The sequence below is a fragment of the Propithecus coquereli genome, unplaced genomic scaffold (genome assembly GCF_000956105.1).
Source record: "Propithecus coquereli isolate 6110/MARCELLA unplaced genomic scaffold, Pcoq_1.0 Scaffold288, whole genome shotgun sequence".
NCBI classification, from domain to species: Eukaryota; Metazoa; Chordata; class Mammalia; order Primates; family Indriidae; genus Propithecus; species Propithecus coquereli.
In genome coordinates, this window is record NW_012148485.1 from 1,108,423 (window position 1) to 1,132,496 (window position 24,074).

A 24,074-nucleotide genomic window follows, 5' to 3' on the forward strand; every position below is an offset into this window, starting at 1 on the left:
AAAACATGGCAAAAAAACCCACTACAAATGGATGCTCATAAACTTGAATCTCCGTCCAGTCCTCAAAACCCTTCGGTCGTGTCTGTAGATGACATCAGGAGCGTTCAGTAAACGCTGTCCATTTAGCCCTTTGCTCTACAAAGAACGTAGTCACCCCGACTAGTCTGGTAAAGAAAGCTTCTCCTGACATCCAAACCCAGCACCCTCAGGTATGGTGATTCTAGCACCTCCGTAGCATTTGCTGACAAGAAAAGTTCCGAAGATACCGCTGATTTCCCGTATGGAGCTCAGCGCATTAAACGAGGGAACACGGGTGGGCGTGGCACAGTGTTAGAGCTTGCAGTTCAGGGGACTCGAGGGGAAGGAGGCACACACAGTGAGGACAAGATATTTCCATCAATGACAAAGGAAAATAAGCTCCATACAAATTCTACAAATCAACTCAGCACAGAAAGACCCTCAGATTTCAGAGAAATTACTGACAAGCCCGTTGCATAGTTGTCAGAGTGGCCTTGAAGCCGTGTGTACACAATGCCAGGACATGCGGTCAGTGCGGCGGACGCCGTCAGTCACGGCTTGTTTGGTCTTCAGTGCTCCAAACACCCGACTGACTGAAACTCTCACTGTTCAACCCATCACTCCGGCATTGCGTCCACAAAGCCTAATTAAGGCGATGGAAACTGGATCTATGAACCTACAAGATCGTGCATTTGAAAATGGTGTTGGATCTTTGGATGTTTCTTGTCTGACATAGTGAAAAACTACTACTGTGTGTAAACTCCAGAGATCAAACAGTGATCAACACAGTAGAATTGTTTTTTGTTTTTTTTTTTTTGCCATAAAAATAACCATTCCAGTTAATCACTGCCTCTGGAGGTGGCCTCTGTTCTCTGGTTTCTTTTTCTTAAGAGACTGGTAATGTAGAGACAGCACACACACGATGTCACCTACCATCTGTGTCTCTGCTGAGAACTATGAATTCAAGTCTTTGGAAAACGTAACGACAACGTATTTGAATTAAAATAAGAGAAAGCTTGTCCCTTGTCCCTTAAAATAACTCCATGTCTCTACCTTCTCTCATGGGCAGGAATGTTAACCCAGCATTCCTTGGGGATCACCTCTGCCCAGGAAGCAGAGCTTGAAGATTCTGGACAGATTAGGAGCTCACCTGTTTTTTCACCCTCACCATCCAGCTAGCAACCATTTAAAATCAAATGTAGTTTTTTTCTTTTCATAATATAATCCTCCAAAAGTCCGTTACAGGCGCCATAAACTTCCCAAACAACCCTACAATGGATTTCTATTTGGGAAGTGTGGCAGCCAAGAATGCATACAGTATGACAGAATGACACGCTTTGGACTCTGGTGACAGCAACCCGACATTCACAACTGGAATTCTCGAGAAGACCAGCTGCTACAGTGAAAAGATCTTGTCCACTAATCCCCGGATCCATCCTGGGAACCCTTACTGAAGACTTCATCCTGCGCAGCCTGGTGATCGATCCCGTCGTAAAACGAGCCTCCGTTGTGAAGGAAGGTCCCCACCGCCCGCCCCTGCCGGGCATGACCCACCGCGTCGCTGAACACTTTGTTTATCTGCTCCTCCGAGGGCATCCACCAGTCGGGGTTGGAGGTGCAGTGCATCCTAATGAATTCTGCAGGAACACACACAACAGGGAAGAGAGAGAGAGAACAACAGCTGGTTTTTGCAGAAGACGACAGGACAGGCTGCTTAAACCTTTTAACAGAAGCTCTATCAGAAACGCTTTATGGGAACTCCAGTGCAATGCCACGATGACGTCACCGTTCAACCCAACTTACTCCATACAAATTTTCTTCTCGTGGGCCAAAGTGAAAATGGCGTAAGTGAGAGAGAATCCCCCTAAGGGACACTTGTTGAAACGAAAGGTGCATTTGATTTGTAAGACGTGGAATGCTCCATGACTGGCAGAGGTTAAGAGTAGATTTGCAAACCCACGTTGTTACTGCTCACATTGTTGGAGAGTGTTACCTATCTCCGGAAGCATGGCAGGTACCGTTAGCATGGTACTCTTCAACCAGCTGCTGATCCAAAGATTGGGCACAATAAAATAACAGAGTCTCAGTGAGTGGGAAGGTGTCTGAGTGTACTTCAGAAAAGCTATCCACATTCTTAACAAAATGTGGCGTCATGTGCTACACTTACTTCTTCTGTCATTTCTATACATGTATTTTTTAAATGTGATCTCTAAATATTTAATTTTACCAAAAAGCAATGAGTGCGCCTGGAAGAGGGAAAGTTCCGGCAGCCTCCAGCATAGCCAGTCGCCGTTTCTTGCCTGTGTGTTCTGCACCCGAGGGCCGGAGGGCTGTGGCCCTGGGGAGAACCAAGCGGGGACCGCGGCCTCTGGGTGGGCAGCCTGGGCTGTGTTGGGCGTCAGCGTGACAGTGGCCGCTGAGGCCAGCAGTGTTCCCAGAGCAGCGACCCCGGTTCTTTGGGATGTATTTTAATCCCTCAGTTTCACTGACTTGCTATTAAAATGTGAAGTGTTGAGTAAAAATTTCTAGAAAATAATAGTTGTGAGACCCCTTATCTTGGCTCCTTTGTAAACCTAAGGGCAACTTCCCCGAGTACACAGCCCCGGCTCAACACTGCCGCTTGGTGAGTGACTCCGTCATCTCTGACGATGCTGGGGAATAAAGAAGACAACGGCTGGGACAGACCCCGGAAATTTCCACCACCACTCTGAGTACACGAGATTCTCAGGCTGGCCAGTAGGAGGTGCTCTGGGGCACTCGTGCCTAGTTAATAACCAGCATTTTTGTTTCCGGTGGTTTCCTCACGTGTGGGCCACCTGCATCAGAATCACCCGGGGCGGTCGGGGGAGGAGCAGTGCGCAGCTCCCCCAGCCCTGCTGGGTCAGGCTCTGGGGTGCACCAGGGGTCTTGGCTGTGGACGAATCCCACGCGTGACCTCAGGCATGTGCCAGTGCAGAATGCACGTGGGCGCCCAGGAGGGAGCACAGAATTACAGCGTCCTTCCCAGTAACCAAGGTCTTTTCCGTGATTATTTTTTTCTAACTGTGATTTCCTCACCAGGAAAAGTTTTGATCCCTACCCAGAGCAAATCAATATTAAGTCTTTCCAACCAATAAAACTGCTGTTGAACTATATAGATGCATATCGGAGCTTCTCGCTATGGATTTTTCAGGGGTGAGCCATGTTTTTGTTGGCACTATGACGTTTCTGCTCGTCTAAGGCTGTGGGTATTTGCGCCTTCTGAGTCAGCCCTGTCCCTCCCCATGCTCCCTCCCGCCCTCTGCTGCCTCACCGGCCACACAGTCATCCGCGGTTAACGCCGATGCAACGGTATCATCTAAACAGTATTTTTCATGCAAAGACTTTTTTTTTAACCAAAAGAAAAAAAATGTATCTTAGGCACTAAGGAAAATTAATCCTAAACAAATTTAAGGAGTTGGGCCAAGTATTATTAAGTTGGTACCCAGATGGGAAGTGGAAATGAGACACCATTTTACTAATTAAAAAAGAAATTCCACATCCTCCCTTCCTCTGTGCACCCGCCCCCGTGCTCCAGTCTTGCTGGAGGTGGGCTTCTCTGGCAGCAAAGGAAAGCTGAATTCAAAGCATGAAACACGAGGTGCTACGCGATGCTTATGTGCCGTCACGTGAGAGCAAGGAGGCTAAAGCAAACGAAGGTTTCTGAAAGAGCTTCTCGATACCGAGTGGATGGGCCGCATGAAGCCTGAAAGTTCTCAGCGGAAAGAAACCACAATGCGGTAAGGCTGAACACTGGTACGGGGGCCACAGCCAATGCGGTGAAATGAGATCACAGATGGCGGACACTGAGCGGAAGGATGCAGTACCTCGGAGGCATGTTACTTTAACTGGATCCAGAGGGCGTCTTTCGGGACCTGTCTCTCCTGACTGCACTGACCTTTTCCTTTTCCCAAGGCCGCATGAGTACTTAAGCTCATCGGTCGTGAAAACAAATCTGATGAGGTATCGCAGGAGCCGTCTTCCGTCCTTCTTGGAAGAATTTACGGCCTCGTCCCACTGTTTGCTCGTTATGTAGACGGGATAGTTGTTCAGCAGCTGCTTGCTTCCCTGGAAAGCAAAACATTTTCTCATTAGCTGCTGAGCCGGCGGTTAGCAGCCGAAGCGATCTCCATTTCAAAGGCAGGCATGCCTTTTAGCCGAGTGGCTATGCTGACAACGAACCAGGTTCTGAAGAGCACAAGTAACTGCTCACACTTTTCAAATTACATTTGCATTTTCTGTAACGAGAGCCAATGAGGTATAATGAACACCTCTGAAAGAGGAGCTATTTATAACTCGCATTTTAACAGGTGGGTTAAGACGTGTCAAGATCCAATGACAGGGAACACTATTTAAATATAACCTGCAACTTTTCAATCTATTAAAATATGCAAAAATGACTTTGAAGAATCAAACAGGTCTCTTCACTCTTTGGTTACTTTTAAGTACTTTTAGAAATGATGCCGGTGGTCTGTGTTAATAAGGTGTTACTTGTGTCTAATGCACCTGACCCTTGATAGTCATCGCATTGCGACAAAAACCACTGAAAAGCAAATTTTAAAAAGGGGAATCGTGAAAACTGAGAAAAACATTAATAATCATGTGAAACAGGTTTCCTCAAATTATAGCTTCTGCAAATGCCACTATGTCAACTCAAAATTTTTCTTTTCACCTTCATAATTTATGTCTGCTATAAAATTCCCAGGCTAAATAGCTGCAGTGGGACTAATTATGGGGATTTCTGTAACATTTATAAGCCACGTTTAATCAATCGCACCTACACAACCATTACTTTAGCTCTGGTTCTCCATAAAACTCTACAGTCCAGGACAAACTAATTAACCCATGATCTCAGTTTTAATGTACTCCTTCCCCAGTAATTAAGGTGTTCAAAACAGAGAAGGGAAAACTCATTCCGTTTTACAACTCTGCAAATTTACTACAGGTTATAAATCTGGCACCATTTGGGTCTGATAGGGTTTTATGTCAAAAAAGTGCTCTGTTTAGTTAAACACTGAGAAGCGTAAACGGCATAGGAGCCAACAGGACAGCACGGCCGGTCTGGCTGGGACACAGTCACTGAATGACACAGAGACTAGTCACGACAGCCATCGTCCTTTCTTGAACTAGCAACAGCGCGAGCTGGTTTCCTTTTTGAAGGGGGCAGTTGAGGCGCGTGGTTTGTGCTTTGAGTTTAGAGTCAAGCTGGGTTTGATTGAATGTTGGTTCCGTGTCCTACTAGATTAACTTGAGTAAGTCACCCCAAGTTGTTAGACCGAAGTCTCCCCATCTGTAAAATACGAAGAACTAAGTCATCATGGGCGTAAGCCGTGAGTATCTGGGAGCACAAGCCAACCCTCAGCTCTGCACAGGGCAGGACCCTGTGGACAAGCGACGATCAAAAGGTGGGTAGGAGCCTGGAGGTCCCCAGGCTGCTCCCGCAGGAGGAGAGGGGCGCGGTGTTGGCGGGGCTGGGCGGTGCTGAGAGGCGGCTAAAGCTGGGGAAGCAGGGCCCAGGGTGTGCGGAAGAGCTTCTGATAAGCATCGCTTGGCAAAATTACACAACTTCCAGGAAAACCACGGATGAGCGGCGTTACAGAGGGGGCGTCCAGCATCCTCAATGTAAAAGCATCCTCTTAGCTGTGGTCCCTGCAAGCACCCTCGTCTGTCTTAGGAAAGAGAGTGACTAGCAAGTTTTTAAGCTGTTTGTTTAACGCCATATAAAAAGCTGTTTCCCTCAGGTGTGAGCTCACCTGGTAAAGCAGGATTACGGCTGTTTTACCAAAGAGCTTAAGTCACTTCCCACCGTCTCGCACCTCACAGGGGAAGAGCTGGGGAACCCTGTCCATGGGCTTGGAGTTCACCCCCACGGGACGCTGGCTGTGCCCTGACGTCGGTGTAGTTCAGGACGGTGGGGACTCAGGGGGCTGACAGTTCAAGAAGAAAGTTTTCTCAAAACCCTTGAAAAAGTCCGCTCAGTGCAGTAGCTCTGCATAAAATGTTGGTCTCATAAAACGGGGAAATACCATTTGGAGGTAATTTTCATCAAGCAAAAGGGAAAAAAGGAGAAAAAGTAATTTGCATCCCAAAATACAACTCAGGATGCTCTCTGGGCTATGGATGAGGTTTATAGTCCTGTTTTAGCATCCTTAATAGAAATAAAATACGACAAATAATAAAAGTGAGAAAATGCTCATGTGCCTGAGCATAATAAAAATAGCACAGTAATAATGACGATGATGGGCAATAAAGGCTTAGACGGTCTCCTGTCCAGAGGGAATGTAGATATTTCCGTTATTTTTATATTTTTGTGGACTTCTGAGTGCACAGTCTCTTCTAATAGCCACTAACAGGGTATTAAACTCTAAACTTCTGTTGAATCACTTTTTAAAAACCAAGATGAATAACCCACAATTTGCGTCTTCACAGACTTACAATGAAATGGAAGACACAGGTGCATGCTTACTATTAAGTAAGGCTAGTTCCGAGTTAGACTTACGGGCAATGTGCTACCTGAGCACAAAGCAGAGACTGGCAATCAGGGAGTGCTTCCTGGAGGAAGTGGGCTTTTCAGCTGTATTAATACTTTTTGTATGAGAGAAATGTCAGGTTAAGAAATGTGGGCTTAATTCTAGGGAGAAAAGGATCTTGAGCATACGATGTTCCGTCCGGAACCGCGACTGAGAAAAGGAACTTTCCAGTGTGAAGAATGGAGAAGAAAGAATCCGCTGAGACAGTTCAGGTGCAGAGTGCTGAGTACACGGGAGAGGGGACAATGCAGTATGGCCGGGGACGTGTGAGATGCAGGAAAGGAGGAAGAGGGGGGAGTCAGTGATGCGTCAGAAACTTCTGCCTGGCGCTGGTGGGCCTTCACTGAAGAGAACACGGGAGTGAGGACCGGTGTTCAGAGCAGGCGTGCGAGTGTGAGGCAGCGCGGGCAGCCCGCTGTCCCCGGCAGCCGAGCCGCGGGGCCTGGCGCTCTAGGCGCACACCCGGGACCTGCCAGCCTGCAGGCGGTGGACGTCGAGGGCAGGAACGTGAGCGAGCAGAGGAAGACGGAGGAGAGCGAGAGAGAAGCAGCGCAGTGGATGGAGACTCGTGGGAGGGCGGGCAGCCTGCCCACGCGGAGGCCAAGGGCAAGAGGGCACGAGGAGAGGGGACGGCCTGGGGCACCGGCTGGAAAAAGGGCCCCAGAACCAGACACCTGGGCAAAGGTGCCCTGGCGAATGGTAGAGGCGCAGCCGGATTCCAGTGGGGGAGCAAATGGAAACTACGAGAGGAGACAGCAAGACGGACCAGGGTCACGTTCAGCAAGCGTGACAGCCCAGGCCCAGCGCGCGAGGGGCACGCCGCGTCCGGGTGCAGGAGGGAGCGCTGGCGGAGGTCGGGGACCCGCCGTGACAGGAGGGAAGAGGGCGGCGACCCGGGGAGGAGGGTGAGTCAAAGGGAGGCTCGTTTTTAGGGCGGAGAAGACGTGGGCGTGTTTGACACTCACGGCAAAGGCCCACGGTTCGAAAGTACGTAAGATGGAAGTGAAATTCGAAACTGAGCCTTAGACATCCTATAAACATGTGCCACGCTTACACCTTTATACCCTTACCATCGAAACCATCCTTCCTCCTCAGACCGGGAGAGGCTGTGGCTTCTCCCATGGAGGAAGAAAACGGCTCACGCTCAGGCCCGAGGTCTGGGAAACACCCACCCGAACACTGCAGAATCCCACCGAGCGCGGAAGATGCCAAGAGCAGGGGGCGTCAAGGACCCTGGCTCTGCCCGAGGGTGGCAGGTTGGGGTCTCCCGTCCGAGGCCTCTCTGTGCCAAAAGAACAGTGGGAGAATCGCCCAGGCCCTGTAAACCGCCGTCTTGTCTTTCTTTTGCCAGTCAGAATGCAGAGTCGATCTCTGTGCGTCGTACGTGCGTGGTCTTTCTGCAGAGGCTGCACGCTTAGCGCACAGACCCACACACCTCACACACTCACACACGCATTCTGCCAGCCAGTCTGCTCTGGTAGACGCTGGTGAGCTGTCAAGAGGCTTCATCCTAAGGAAGCCCCGAGTGGGACAACATTGATCTTCTCGCTGGAGACCTACCTCGGTCGGCTGGTCGGCGGGCTGCGGGACCAGGAGCTGGTTGTGGTGCTGAAGTACCGTCTTCAAGTAATCTAGAACCGTCTGGCAGGGCACTGCGTGGAGAAATCGCAACGATCGCACATTAGCTATTCCGCGACATGAAGATAAAAAACTGTGGTGCCTAAAAAGATTTTTGATGTAAACTTCTAAAAAAAAAAAAAGGGATTTATGTTTCTAAAGGAAATAGAATCTTCTTTCATTTGACATCCGTAGTTATTTCAGTTTGTAAATACGGAACAGATGCCGTGGTTTAGGGAGAATTTTTAGGCTCAGCACAATTCACTGAGAACTTGCAAGTCAAACTCACTCTGAGATGAATTTGGGTCACCAATAATGATCGGGGAGCTCACAGAAGGGACATGCCTTGTCTTACTTGACTCAGGTGGTGGCATTCACACCCAATAATGCTTTCTAAAGTACTGAAAACTAATGTTTTAATAGCTTTTAATCAATAATCTAATACTCCTTTTTAGCAACAGATTCATTCCCAGGTCTTCGGTAAGTAGGAGTTCCGTGCAATTTAGACCTGCTTCTCAGCAGGAGTACACCTGGCCACACGGTTCTTACCCTGAGTCTCCCATTTGTTCACTTCTTAAGATGCTCAGTTGATTTGATCCCTTTAGTTACGTATTTCATTAACTACTGCACTGTTTTTATTGAGGCTTAGTCTTATAGACTTGTCATAGAGCATGACGTTTTTGTACCATTGCATAAATAACGCCTACACACATTTTTAAAATTTTTCGCAGAGACAGGAGTCTCACTATGTTGCCAAGCTTGGTCTCGAACTCCTGGCCTCAAGTGATCCTCCCACTGTGGCCTCCCAACGTGCCGGGATTACAGGCGTGAGCCACTGTGCCTGGCCTCCGTCTTAAGATTTATATTAGAGCCCTTTCAGGAGTATTAACGAACTGCTTTTAAAGGTCGTGATGAAAACCGTTGCCACTATCTTCCTTAGCTGTGTTTTCTTAAGATGCATTTGCAACATTAAAGAAAATGATAAATATTTAACTTAAGCCCCAGTTTTAAAGCATCACCATCGAGCTTTCTTCATTTTGTTTTTCTCACCATTTTTTTCTGAGATAGCAACAGGAATTATCATCTTTATGTGCTGCTAATAGCCTTGGGCTTTTTTTAGCAGACTTCACATTATAACATAACAAACCAAAGACTCCATCAACATCCTTTTGAAGAATCTGAATGACAGGAAGTAGAAGTAGGTTAGGAAAATCTTCTTGCCAAAGAAGTATTTTCTTAAATACCCATCCTTACAGAGCTGTGTCATGGCCGCTCTTGAACAGTCATTTGAATCTGTTCTTTAAACTGAAGCAGCACTGGCTGAACCTCAGAGGTCACCAAAGAAGTCCCACGGGTATCAGTTACCTGTTGTTAAACCAGAGTCTAATAAAACCTGTCGTGTACCCCGAATTTCACCAGCCCTTTAAAAGTCCAACCTACTTAACGGAGGCCACGTGAGTAAGAACACATTTTCTGACACTGGACATGAACTGCCGGGGAAAAGATGGAGACTTGAGAAGCTAACGGAGGCGGGAGACGGGTCCGCATTTCAGTTCTGGGGCTTTCACTCACCGGCTGACCTCCGGGACTTCATTTCAGTTCTACGTCTGAATCTCTTTTACACAGGGCCGAGGATGAGGATCCAAAGCAGCGCTTTGTTCTTCACGGTTTACGGTCAGAATGAAATGCAACGGTACCTACGGCGCTGCTTTGCCGAGCGACGCGTGCGCAAGGCGTCTCCTTGCATTTAGCTTGGAAGTGTCAGTGAAATTTGCCAACACCCATTGACTACGATTGGGATGGACTTCTTTGGATCCCTTCCCTATATTTTAGTCATTAAGATGCTTACGAAAAAAATTTTTAAATGACGCACAAAACTGCTTCCAAGGCAGTAAACAAAACCGAACGCTCAGTATGACCACAGCCGTGCTAAGAATAATTGTGTGCATAAAAAAGAGATAGGAAAGAAATAAGCCATGGTGTTAACGGGAATAGAATCTAACAATGATTATGTTTTAGTCGTGGTATTAGGGCAGTTATGACGACCTTTATCCTTTGTCATCCTTATAAAAACCAGTATTGTAAAAAGTTTCTACAGTGGGTACAGCAATTTTTTAATTTAAACATTGTTTTTAAAACGTCTACGTAACTATTGTCTCTCCTTCCTTGTGGACCCCTCGGTGTGGACTGGACAACCCCGATGGGCTCCGGCCAACTCCCCCGTTCTGTGCACGCTCAGCCTTTGGGCAGCGGCGCCGGCTGCGATCAAAGCCTGCTGAGTCACGTGTTGGAGAAAATAGAGCTCTGTGTGCATTTATGGGCTGCAGGAGACTATTCAAGGCAAGTGGGCTTGTGAGTTGACGTCTGGACACAAGGCTGATGGTCAGGAGGACGGAGGACGAGGCTCACACTGGGCCAGTTGTTAAAAAAACCTGAGGCAGCCACTGCCACAAGAGCCTGAGTCCCCTCCTCTCTCTGGCCCCTGCCCCGGGCCCTCCCACCCCGATCCCATCAGTGTTGACCGGGGCTCTCTGGACAGTTGCCTGGATGTACGCAGGGAAGCTGCAGAACCAAGTAAAATATTTTCTGCTCTAAGGGTAAATCAGTCAACCTGCAAAATGGAGGTAGGACTGTCTGTGAAACGTATCAGCCTGACCCACAGCGACGCCGCGCTGCCTGCCGGGAGAAGCATGGGGCACTGAAAAGGGAGTCCTGGCAAACTCCTGTCCTGTGTCCCTTTGTGCTGTGGGCCACTGCGGGATTTCTGGGCGAGGCCCGGCCCTCACCGGCGGGGTAAAGGCAGCTCCGGGCAATCCGGCCGCCACCCTGCTCCACCGGCCTCCAAGGGAAGAGACGGCGGGTCAGGCTCGCAGGGGCAAGAAGGTGATCTCGGGCTCCTCAAGGAGCTGGTGCTGCCCCCAGAGGCCTTCAAGTGTAATGGCCTTTTCGTGAAAATCACAGATGTTAGGAAAGTCACTCTCATGGATGGAGGAGCTGCTACCTCAGACCCACTGGGCGGGTTTCACTCATTCACTTCTTCATTCTGCAAAACAGAGTGGATGAATCTAGCAGGCTTAATGAGACATGATGAGGAACAAAAATGTAAAAACTTCTAGTAAAGGGAAGGGAGGGCCGGTCACTGTAGCCCACTCCTGTAATCCCAGCACTTACGGGAGGCTGTGGAGGGAGGACTCGCCTGCTAGGCTAGTTCAAGACTAGCCTGGGCAACATAGTGAGACCCCATCTCTACAAAAAGGAAAAAAAAATAAAGGGAAGGGAAGCTATAGAGGCATTCAAAATATACCTAGTACCTATCCTGTTTTTGATATTTTTAATGTACTGACTCTGACACATTAACTATGTGATCCTGGGCAAGTTTTAACCTCTTAAAGCCTTGTTTTCTCACCTGTAAAACTAGGATAATTACCTACTGCGTACGGTCACTGTGAGGACTAACAGAAACAACGCACGTTTCAGCAGAAGGCACCGATACATACTGCCTAGTGTAAGCTATTGCTATTTTAAGACTAAGGGGCTAGTAAGTTTTTCATGTAAGCCACTTAATTGCTCCGTCGACCGAGCCGTCCCGGCTGTCGTGCCGTCTGAGCGGCTGCTAAGTCGGCTCTGCCGAGGGAAAGCGCTCAGACTCTGGTTCTGCCCGCGGGAAGGGTGCCTGGGTCTCGAGTCCCTAATTTCACCGTAGATCGTTGCGCGAAAATCCCGATCGCAGTTTCTCTTCTCATTCCTCAAGCACTGTAATTATTTTTTTGTTAAGGCCACAGTATGAGATCAATCATTATTTAATGAACCTTGCTAGACCGTTGTTGTCAAAGACTTAAAACATCTCAGAATACGTCACATACAATTTTATAGGAAAACTGAAATTATTTACTATGCCCTGACAACCGCGGCCATCCGTGTGCTCAGTCATCTTCGAGTGCCTGCTCACATCAACTCTGTCAAGTGTAAGCTCCTGAACTGCGAATACCGAGAAGTAAATGCTGAGCTTTAAGTTATTCTCAGCCCAAAGACGCACGGCTACGCTTCTGATAATGACAGCGTCCTGCTCCCGTTTAATTCAGTTCAAGTGGCACGCGTAGATGCCAGAACTTGCCTGCAGTGGGCTAGGAACTGGGCATGCACAAATGACTCTGACTTAGTCTCCGCCCTCAAGGACCTCCCACGGCCTGTCTCTCTTCACATCAGGACGTCGGGAGACAGACGTACAAAGAGTCAAAACTTCCTGTGACGGCAGCTTTAACGGAATAGGACAGACTGTGAAAAGTGGTTAATTTTGTTTGGGAACTGGGGGAAACGTTTGTTACAGAGGAGGGTCAGCAGAATGGGGTATTGAAGGATGTGGAGGAGTTTCTCAAGTGGAGAAAAAGAGAGCCTGTTCTTAGGTTAGAAGGAATAGCAGAATGGACAAAGACCAGAGGCTCAGAAGTACCTGGCTGCTCAGAGAATCACCCACGGTCCCGTGGGGCTGGAACACTTGGTGTCTGGTGGGCACTGAGGGCCGAGTTTCCAAGAGTGGACAGGAAAAGGTGCAGGTATTGAAACCTTGCGTGCCACCCCGAGGGTGCTGGCATTTATCCCGCGGACTACCCGAAGCCCTCCGAGGCTCTTCCGCAGGGGTGACCTGGGGCTGTCTGGGGGAGAGGCTGGAGCGTTGCCGGGAAGCTGGGCAGCTCTGGCGACGGTTCGGTGCAGGAGACGGGCCAGTCGGAAGGCAGTGGGGGGAGGGTGCACTTGGCGGGTGTGTGAGAGGCGGGATCCAGAGGAGAGCAGACCCACTGGACGTGGGGCGAGAGCTGAGTTATGGACGGGCCTGAGCTTCCTGACTCGTTACCTGAATGGCGACCTCTCTACAAGGTAATGACACCACTTGCAATCTAATAAACCGCTTAAGAGTTCTGCACTGCCAGGCCCAAGTCTCCCTTCCTTTTTCGTGAAGTTGCCCGTGTGCCGATCACGCACCAGGAGACCGCGTAGGCCCTGAATCGCGACCTCCTGCGTCGGACGCTTTCCCCTTTCCCGTCGGGTTGTTAGCCTCCCTTGACGGAAGGGGAGACGGCGTCAGAATCACTTAAGTGATCAGCCAAAAATCACAGCCACCTAACAGCAGGAGCGGAAATTCCGACCCAGGTTCCACTGAAACCCATCCTCTTCCCCTCACATTATTGCTCCGTCTCCCTCAGCGTTGCTCACAGCCACGGCCAGGAGCGGCGATGACTGTCGCCAGATTCCAGGAGCAAGAACCCAGTTCTTGACTCCTCTCTGTCCCTGTTGGTTGCTCTAATTTCCCACTCAGAATGTATTTAGTTCTTTCCATTCACCTCAGGGCCCGCATTCGAAGTACGATCAATGGGTTTCTTGGGATCAGAAGTCAACCTGAGCGTTTCCCTGCAGGCCCCGTGGGCATGTTTGAGTCTGGAGGGTGGAGGGGGTGGTAGTGCCTGTCTACACTGCAGCTACTCTACGGGCTTTCTGTTCCTGCAAAACTCCTGTTATCTAAAAACTGACATCATGGATTTATCTTCTTTTAATCTTCTTAGAAAACGACAACAGTGGACTAACAGGATGGGAACTGCCTAATCCAAGGTTAGTTCTCCAGTTCGCTGCGTCTTGAGTTAGTAGAGTCAATCCTCATTACTTATGGATTCGGTATGTGCAGATTTGCTTACTTCTTAAAGTACATCTGTCACCTTAAGTCAGCATCCGTCGTGCCTTTCCAGTGATTCACAGACAGACGCAGAGCATCAAAAACTCCGAGCCGCCTGACACGCGCACGTCCCCAGCTGAGGCTGAGCACGGTGATGCTCTTCCTGTTTCAGCTCTCAGGCTGAAACCAGTGTCCTCATCATGGCCTGCTTCGTGCTAGTGTTTGCATTTTTGTGCTTTTCGTTGGTGATTCCACTGTTTAAAACGGCCCCAATCGTGGTGCTGAAGTGCGGTCTGGTGTCCCTGAGAGAAGGAAGGCTGTGACGCGCCTGACAGAGAACACAGGTGTGTCAGGTGAGCATCATTCAGGACGAGTTATAGCGCTGTTGGCTGTGAGTTCAATGTTCATCAGCCAACAATAAATACTGAGTAAGGTCTCTTCAAACAAACATAAACAAGGTTATGTATCATCACTGATGAAAATGTTCTGTGCAGAGGCTCTCAGGAACCTAGCTCTGTATTTCCCCTAGGAGTAATGTTTCAATATTCACTAATTCGGTGTTCACAGTGACTTTATAAACATAATAACTACAGTGAATGGGAATCGGGTGTATTTTGACGGGGAGGGTAACAGACTAGAGCCAGAAGGCTTGGATCACAACCCTAGGTCTGCAAGTGACCTCAACTGGCCAGGTCTTGATCTCCTTGTCTGTAAAATGGGAATGATATTAATATTTGTTGTGTCCCCATGGTATTACGAGGATAAACTGAGATGATCAAAACTGTACTTTTTAGAAAATAGAAGGTCCTATAAAAATATCAACAATACTCTTCAATTAATGATGTGAGAAAGATGGATTTCCACATGCAAAAGAATGAAAGTAGCGCCTTATCTTACACCATACACAAAAGTCAGTTCAAGACGGATAAATGAGCTAAATGAAAGACCAGAGACCATAAAGCTCCTGGAAGAGAAAGAACACGAGGGAAAAGCTTCTGGACATTGGCCCTGACGATAATTATTTGGCTATCACACCAAAAGCTCAGGCCATAAAAGCAAAAATAAATAAAGGGAACTACACCAAGACTAAAGACCATCTGCACAGCAATCAACAAAATGAAGCAGCCACCTACGGATTGTTAAAAAATGCTTGCAAACCATGTGTCTCGAAAGGGGTTAATATCCAAAATATATAAGAACCCACACAACTCAAATCGTATGGGTTCTTTATATATATGAGTTCTCACAGTAGAAAAACAACCCAGTTTCAAAAATGGGCAAAAGATCTGAAGAGACGTTTCTCCAAAGACGACATAAAAACCGCCAGCACGTATATGAAAACCTGCTCAACATCATGATCGCCGGGAACTGTGAATCAAAACTACTGCGAGACAGACACCACTTCACACCCGTTAGGGTGGCTGTTATCAGGAAGTCGAAAGGCAACAAATGTTGGCACAGGTGGAGAAAAGAGAAGTCGTATACTGTTGGTGGGAATGTAGACTGATACAGCCACTATGGGAAATAGTCCCAAGGCTTCTAAAAAAATTAACAACAGAACTACCGCATGACCTAGCACAGCCCTTCTTTTGGGTAAACACCCAAAGGGAATGAAATCACTACCCCATAAAGGCATCTGCACTGCCATTTTCACTGCAGCATTAGTCAAAACAGCCAAGATATGGAACAACCTAGTGTCCATCAACAGACAAGCGGACAAAGAAATTGTGATGTATGTATATGTACTGGAAGATTGGTCAGACCTAAACAAGAATGAGCGAAGAATGAGATCTGGCCACTGCCACACACGGATGAGCCTGGAGGACGTTACGTTAAGCGAAATAAGCCAAACACAGAAAAAAAAAATACCGCAAGATCTCACCTACACACAGAATCTTAAAAAAACAAACATTCGAATATACAGAGAGAACAAAACAACTCCGGCCAGGGGTGGGGGGAAATGGGGAGATACAGGTCAGGGTACAAAGTAGCAAATACGTAGGATGAGCAGGTCTAGAGAGCTCATGTGCAACATATGGGTAAAATTGGGTAAAATTGCACCGTATCCGGGATTCAGGCTGAATGAGGAGATTTCTAGTGACTCTTGCTACAAAAACAAAAAAATGGGTAACTGTGTGTGATGATGGATATATTAATTAGCTTCACTACAGTAACCTTTTTACTATCTATATACCCCATAATATGCTGTAAACTTTAAATTAAAAAAAACACTCATTAGGCCAGGCACGGTGGCTCACGCTTGTAATCCTAGCACTCTGGGAGGCCAAGGCGGGTGGCTCGCTCAAGGTCAGGAGTTCGAGACCAGCCTGAGCAAGAGCGAGACCCCATCTCTACTAAAAATAGAAAGAAATTAATCGGACAACTAAAAATACATAGAAAAAATTAGCCGGGCATGGTGGCACATGCCTATAGTCCCAGCTACTCGGGAGGCTGAGGCAGGAGGATCGCTTGAGCCCAGGAGTTTGAGGTTGCTGTGAGCTAGGCTGACACCACGGCACTCACTTTCACTCTGTCTCAAAAAAAAAGAAAAGAAAGAAAAGAAAGGCTCTGCTGAATATTTCACGGATTACACAGTAACACCGGCCCTCCTGGGTGGTGCCAGAAATAACGTTTCTCCCCAACTTCTTTCCTTCTGGGGAAGGTCTAACACCTTCCTTGTCCCCGTTCTTAGCTGCCCGAGTGAAATCATTTTTTCTTGTAGACTGGCAGGCTTATTTCCTTTTAACTCTCACTTCAAGAACTGCCCCCCGGTATAAAGGCTGTTTCAGGAAAAGAAAACGCAACAGGAAGCTCAGAGTTCGGCCACAGCACCCTCCGGAGAGGCCCGGGCTGAGGGGGAAGCCGTCTGCGTTCCAACCTCGTTTCCTCTACCTGCTGAGCTGCCTTCTCCTTTGTGCTCAGCCATCCTGTTGGCTATAAGAAGATGATCCCACAACACAGGGTAGATTCTTCCAGAAGAAAGTCCCAGTCCTTCCATGGCAATGTACTGACCTCCAGAACAAGGGGAGGCTGTCAGGACCACGGAGAGCGACCCCGCTTGGGGAGTCCACCCCCAGTCATATGGGAGCGTTACCACCTGACAAAATACTATGATTTCATGCAAAACTAGCGCCACTCACTACACTTCCCTTCAAATGAGTGTCTAAAAATCACAGATCCTCCCCCGGCCAAAATGCATCGCTAATAGAGCGAAAAGTGGATTTTGGGTGATCGCCCAGTGTAGTTTGTTGTTTAGCCAAACGTGGGGCTGGGAGGGGAGGATGAGAGGGCGGTGACCTCTCCCTTTGACCCCGTCTTCCTCCCCAAGTGACACTTCAGCCTGTTTCCCAATACTAAGGTATCCCTAGCTCACGAGCACAGGTGATAAGTAACCACAAATAAGCTGACGTTTCCTTCATTTTGTATTATTTTTTCTACCCATCATTGATAAACTGGCCTTGGGTCCCCGTCTGCATTACTTAATGCAGTCACGGTTCTCCGTGCGAAATGGCTGTCGGTTCGAGTTCATGGCAGGGACTGTCAACAGGCTGGGATATTTGCAGTGACAGGACTGACCATTCGCCTAATTAGAGCCAACGTCATTCAACGTCTGATGGTCAAGAGGGCGCAAGAAACGGCGGCATTTCTGTCCCTCTGGGAAGCACAGACAGTGAGGAGCGGCCACCGAGGACACGGGCGCCTGACCTGGGACAGGTGCAGGAAACGGGGGGGTGGACTGAACCCCACTCTGCTTAGGACTCGTCAGGGACACACACTTGCCGAAGATCTAGGACTGGGAATTAGCGGTGACCTGGACATCTGTGTCCCTGTCCTCGCACTCGAAACTGCTGCCCAAGATGAGACTAGGGGGCCTGTGAGCACGGCAGCTGGGCTCCGCTGCCTGTGGTTCTCAACGGCCGATGCACGGCTCTGCTGCTGGGTGACCGCGAGGACGCTGCTCTCTCCCCAGTGACGGAGGAGGAGTGGGAGTGAGAGCAGAAAACGCCCCTCTGGGGGAAAGCCACAGTGAACGGACCCTGGCTCACGAGCGGTGAGAGCTGTGGGGTCCCACGGTGCGCGACCGCGCCCACCTCCCTGACCCGGGAGGCCGGCAGGGCTCTGGCCGCACTGCGTTCCTCGGGTTCCACCTGGGGAACGCCTCCGCATCGAACCCCAGGGCGCCAAGGCTCAGAGACGGCGGTTCACCGCGACTCCTGCTCCTGCACCCGACAGCGGTACTCACTCTAGTTCCGAAACGCTCTGAACCAGACCCTGGCTCTATTTCGGCAGTTCTTTCCAATGGAAGGAGGAAAAGAAGACTGATTTCTGATCTGGCGATTCTTAACACTTGGCTTCGCTTTTGTCTCCTGCGTGTACTAATAAACAAGTGGGTAACTTTCTTCGACGTTTGCTCCTTTCTAGATCAGCTGCCAAACCGGGTGGTGCAAAGACTGAGTTAGCAAAAGAACACAACTTCTATGCTATGTATGTATCAGCCTTAAATTTTTAGAGTTTATTAGGTTTTATTTTGAACGTAATGTATTAGCATAGCAGTAGTGTATGTAATTAACCAATAAACGTGTAGATTGGTGGGTACAAGCTCAAAACTTTTTTATCAATGGGCTGCGTGGCTAAAAAGGCTTAAAGATAATGTCCTACCTAATGACCTTCATGTCTTTCGCAAGCCACAGACGTACGGGAATGAATTTAAAGATAAAAGTCAAATCAGTACTTTTCCAAATGGTGAAAAAAACAACTGCAACCCAGAGAAGGTCTTGCCATAAAAATTAACTTCACTATTCTCAAAATCTAGTGTCTCTAAGAGGCAGGAAATGCCTCATTTTTAGCCAGGGACACAAATAGCTTGGGGCCAGCTTAATTGCTAGTCTATCTTCGACCTATTAGCTTTAGTTTATAGGTTCTTAACAACTTTAAAGGGGAATTTGCCCACCAAAAAGAGGCTGCACCTGCTGAAACTTAACGAGAAAGGCGAGGGGAGTAATGGAACAGAAGAGACAGTCCCATTAGCTCAGCAGTTCAGTACTGCTTGAGTCCTGCCCTGAAAGCATCGTTTCATTTTAATTTCTAACACTGCCTAATAAAATGAGCACATCAAAGTTTTAAAAATACAAAAGCCATGTTAAAGGATCAAGACCACTTTTTGAAGGAAATTCGAGCTGACAGCACCTGACCCATTTCAGTGTTAACGTACCACATCTAGGAATTACTTTTATACTGACAGAGACATCTTTCGACAGGACTGGAGTCCCCACGCCTACACCCAAGACAGTGTAGCCGAAACAGGGCAGGCCAGCAGCTCAGCCTGAAACTTCTGTTTGGCTCTGGGCAGGCTGAGGACCCTCTGTGCACACCTGTTCTCCCAACTTTTCTGTGTCGCTGTCTGAAAAAAATTATGCGCATGAATACACGCACACATACGTGCACACAGACACACACATGACACCACTGGAAGGAACACGTGCTGCAGCTGTCTTGCAAGTAATATGGCGGATACCTGGGATGCTCTCCAGCTTCCTTCTGAGCTCTTCGTTTTCTTGTTGCAGCGAAATAACCTCCTGCTCCAGCTCTTGGCATCGCGGACAGTAGCCTTCCTCCTCCTCCTCCTCCTCCTCTTCCGGCAGTGTAGACGAGGATGGGTGGCCGTGGGACTCAGATGTCGCCGGGGAGGTCCAGCCCCCGAGCGTGTGCACAGGGGAGGTTGAGAGAGGATCCACGTCGGCCAGGTGGCCGTACTCACTGACCGACGGGGCGTTCGGAGTCGGAAAGCTCCCCGAGAGCAGGTAGTTTTGGAGAGAGTCGGTGAAAACCCTCAAGAAGGCAGAAGTTTGTTGTTTCCTTTGCAAATATTGCATCTCTACGTCTACACTGTCCGAGGTCTGACTGTGGACCCCCTTCCCAAGGTGACACTGCTCCTGTCTCTCAGTGTAACTTGAGCCTTCCTGCTTCACGCAAGAAATCATGGAGTGGGCGTGGCTGGAGTCCAGAAGTTTCCCTCCACAGTTTAAGAGGCTAAGAACGCGACTGCACTGCTGGGCAAAGGCATCCAGGATCATACGACTCTCTGAAATAAACAAAAGGACACGTCAGTGACCCGCAGCCAGAGGCCAGGGACAAATGAGGGCCTCAATCTGAACATTCGAACATGTGTGTTTCTACTCCCTGTCATAAACCAAGATCACGCAGCGACTCCACTATTAATAGAACACATAGCTCCTTGCTGTTCTGCAACCGGTGGGCTGCCGATGAGTCACCCCGCTCCCTTACGCTACGCGATGTCTGGACCGCAACTCTGGGCAGTGTACAGAGATCTCCCTCTCCGTGGCATTCGCTGGCCTGCACCAGTCGGAGCTCACACCTTCGGTTCCATTAATATCTTTACTCTAATGAATCGAGCCGGCCACGGCAGACTCCATTCCTCATTGATAGGAGGCTCAGAGCAATCATTACTTCTATTTCTGGAGTGCCCTCATGCCCTTGCTATCAATCAGCTGATACGATCCCTGCCGAGCACGTAGCTCCCAGATGCAAACTGGAGAAGAAAGATAAGTCTTTCTGAAGAGCTCACTAGAAATCTAATGGAACACAAAGAGCGGGCCTGCGGGCAAGGGATGGGCACAAAACACAACCGTACATGCCATCTAGCACCTCTGTGCACTCTCCTTTCCTTTAATTTATCTGTTAACTTGGAGTTCCGGTCCAGGCCAGTGTTTCTGGTGACCTCTGTCGGTCTCGTGGAAGAGATCAGCAGTGCCTCTTCCCCGAGATCGCCGGGTCTCCTGGAATGGCCCGTGGCGTGGGCGCCTGAGCCCACACACATGAATCCTAAACCATATTAATCGTCAAGCAGGGAAAAGCAAAAAGCAAGACCACCCCAGGCAGGCGGAGAGTCCACGGGACCGCTTCCTTCTTGGGATGGCCCTTCCCCACCCGCACGAGCAGGACTGCCCTCAGATCCCGGCAGGAGGAGCCCCGCCCGAACCTGCCCCACCCGTCCTTCCCGTGGAAAGGACCCAAGATCCAGGAACTCCCTGCTCAGTCTGCTTTGAGGACCCATCAGCCCAAAGACAGACCACGGTGCCGAGCCTCAAGTCTGGACTGGGGCGTCCGTACAGGTGTTTGCGGGGCCCTCCTAGCAGAAGATGACGCTTCACGGCTTGGCTGCAAATTCCAAAGTCAAACCTGGTCATGAGGAAGGTGCATTTGTCAAGGTAGATGGATGAAACCTATCTTACTTCACAGTTTGTTAGCTTGACTTATCCTTTTTAATTATTTGATATATAGTATGCGGGCCTGCATTTGACTCTTGTCCTGCGTCCCACAAATATTTAGGGGTGTCATTTCTTTACAATGACCAAGACCAAATAAACAAGAAAGTAAACAGTTGAACCATACAAGTGGGAGTTCTAAGATGTTGTACTCTCATTTTTTTGCTTCTTGGTTTTTGTTCTTTTATAAGTAAAATCAAAGGATGATATTGATTGGGAATTTTCAATTCTAGCACAACAGCACTTTCCATTCATTTTAATCCTATAATCCCATTCAAGACCTGGAGTTGTATTTACCGTTTGCATTTTAATCAGGAAAGTCCCAGTTGATTTATAAAGGCCTATAGACCTTTAATATAACCTTGATGCAAGGGACAAAATATGAAAGGAAAGGCTAAAATAAAATTGCCTGGAAAGAATCGCACCAATATATTTGTTCAGTGTCCTACAAAACACTCGGTAGTTTTAATCATATTGATAAATCACATTAGAGCATAGATTTTCAGGGAAAAAAAAATCTGACTTAGGGACAAGTGTGATTTGTTTTCTTAATTGAAGGATAAACTCGCAACACGCTGAGAAAAAATCATTATGTAATATACTACATTATGAAGATAATCTATTAAAGTACACTCAGAACATGAGCGAATAGCTACAATCATAAAATACTTCTTGCCTGCAGTTTTTTAAATGCTTCATTCTGAATTTGTTCTCAGAGTTGACATATACAAAAATAGCAGCTGTAACCCTTAAAGTTGAATTTTTTTCTTTTTAATATCTTGAAATATTTGAATAGTATTTTAACATTGACATATGGAGGCGTGTAATGAAAAATATTATCGTTACACTTAGTGGAAAACAGCAAATCTTTCAATACGTATTGCAGCCAGCAATACTGTAGCTTTCTAGACAGAATATAATTAGAAATGCAAGTGCTGTGCGGTGCCCGTTATCACCAAGAAATGGAGAAAAGTTCTGTTTTCGTATGAACACAGTCGAATGGCTATTGATCCATGATTCTTAACTGAGCAAAGTGTGAACATATATTTTGATTTTTTAACATTTTTTTTGTAGTCAAAGAATGCCCCACCCAACTGATGGCAGGGAAATAAAAGCCAACAGTTGACAGAGGGGCTTTAAAACTGTCTGCTTTATCCCTAACTTCTCTAAAATGAAACGCCGCAAACTGTTAGTACATCACAAAGCACTCTACAATGACCACTCCTCTCATTTATTTTGCTTTATTGTGCAGCCTACTGGGAGATAATATCATGCTGTAAATTGTGCCTACTCTGATTCCAAAATCTAAACCCGTGATTATTTTTTTAATTAAAAAATTCATTTCTTGAGGTTCCTCTGAATTTAAGTGGTTTAATCCATCCTAAATCTGATAAGTGAATCAGAAGAGGGACAGGAAGTAAGCAATCAAGCAGTCTCCCTACTTTACAGCCCTTCTTTGTAAGTAAAGCCTTGAATGGAATTTGCCCGTCACAGCGGATCCCCGAGAGAATTCTGTTTCTATGAAGGAGATCACAGTAGTCAAGATCAGTGGTAACCTTTTGATTTTAGCCCAGCGAAGGGTGAAATATATTAACATTAAAAATGCAGAAGCAGAAATTTTTTCCAGTGACCTACTATCATATATCCATATATTATACCTACCAAAGGATTCCTAACTGGTTCAAAATAGATGATTTCCTTAAAACATTCATTTAACTTCTTTTTAAGAGAGGACTTCATGACACAGAAAATAGGAGTTAGAAAATGAAAGCATCTTTGAGAGCACCAGCCTCGTCTTACATCGATGAACTATGCCTTTTAAAAAAAATGCCATCCAATTTTTTTTTTCATCATGGCAAACATCAACACAGCAAAACAGGATGCAATTTTTCTAAATAAATAAATCAATGATGTGTCAAAAATTAACAGATGAGTTAATATACTCGGCGCTATCAAAACCAGATGGTGCTTCCTAATATTCATCCTGCTCAGTCGATCCCTGAATATTTTCTGGACCATCGGTATATAAAATAGGATGCTGCTATTTGTGATGGCAAACAAAAGCAATCATGCCTGCCAAGCACATACTATAACAGGCAGCATTTCAGCTCTGCTAGACAGAAAGTAATTAGAATGCTTTTAATGTCCAAAAGAATGATGCTGATAGGCTGCCACAGATGTGTAGATTTATGAATATTTATGTGGTGGTTTATAGCTGACACTTTTATCAGTTGAAGAAGATAAAATATCTGCCTGACTCAAAAGCTTGACAGTCAGGTTAATAAAATCTCATTAAAGAGAATGACCTATGCAATTATATAGGATTTATTGTAATTCATTTTTGATTGTACTCTGCTTAAAGATGCAATTTCCCATTTCCTGATGCCAAATTTAGGCTGCATATCAAGATCTACGTGGGTTTTAACTCTAAGCCTCCCACAGAGGAAAAATACGCTTTTAAAACCGTGGTGTATTACCCCTTTTAAGGAAAATTATACTCTTCATGAGATTTTATAAGAATGTTGAAAAAAAAAATCTATTTTTAATCACATATTTCTGTTCTCAGTGGTTTATGGCCCTTCACGGCAAATAGGATTCACTTGAATCCTTTCATCTTTTCGCTGCATTTAGTCTGGACACTCAGCGAAGCCTCTCTTCTACCCTCGACTCGTTTCATCCCGTCGATGATGGGACCATCCTCAGTTTACTGGGTGGCCCGAGGCCCGGCGATCGCACTATTGTGAGGGTGCAACAGGCACCCCACCCCACCCCGCCCCACCCGGTGTGCTGCGGTGGCCGTGGTCTGTGCGCCCGTGCTCATTGGCTCCAAGTGGAACCACTAGTTTCTCAAAGAACCAATCAGCTCTTCAGGTGGCTGTCCCTCTGACGGCCACTCACGTCCCGGTGCCTGTTGTGAGATGGCTTTGTCCATCAGTGATT

The 24,074-nt window shown here is 47.4% G+C and overlaps 1 protein-coding gene across 1 annotated transcript in view; it reads right to left on the reverse strand.

Moving 5' to 3' along the window:
* Nucleotides 1–1,437: 1,437 nt before the first annotated feature.
* Nucleotides 1,438–24,074, reverse strand: part of BEND4 (BEN domain containing 4) — a 25,255-nt gene continuing 2,618 nt past the window's right edge. The window contains exons 2-5 of the mRNA XM_012648481.1: nucleotides 19,364–19,930; nucleotides 8,127–8,218; nucleotides 3,864–4,104; nucleotides 1,438–1,655 (exon numbers count right to left, since the gene is read on the reverse strand). Coding sequence (XP_012503935.1) covers nucleotides 1,438–1,655; nucleotides 3,864–4,104; nucleotides 8,127–8,218; nucleotides 19,364–19,930 — 1,118 coding nt within the window. The remainder of the gene's footprint in view (nucleotides 1,656–3,863; nucleotides 4,105–8,126; nucleotides 8,219–19,363; nucleotides 19,931–24,074) is intronic.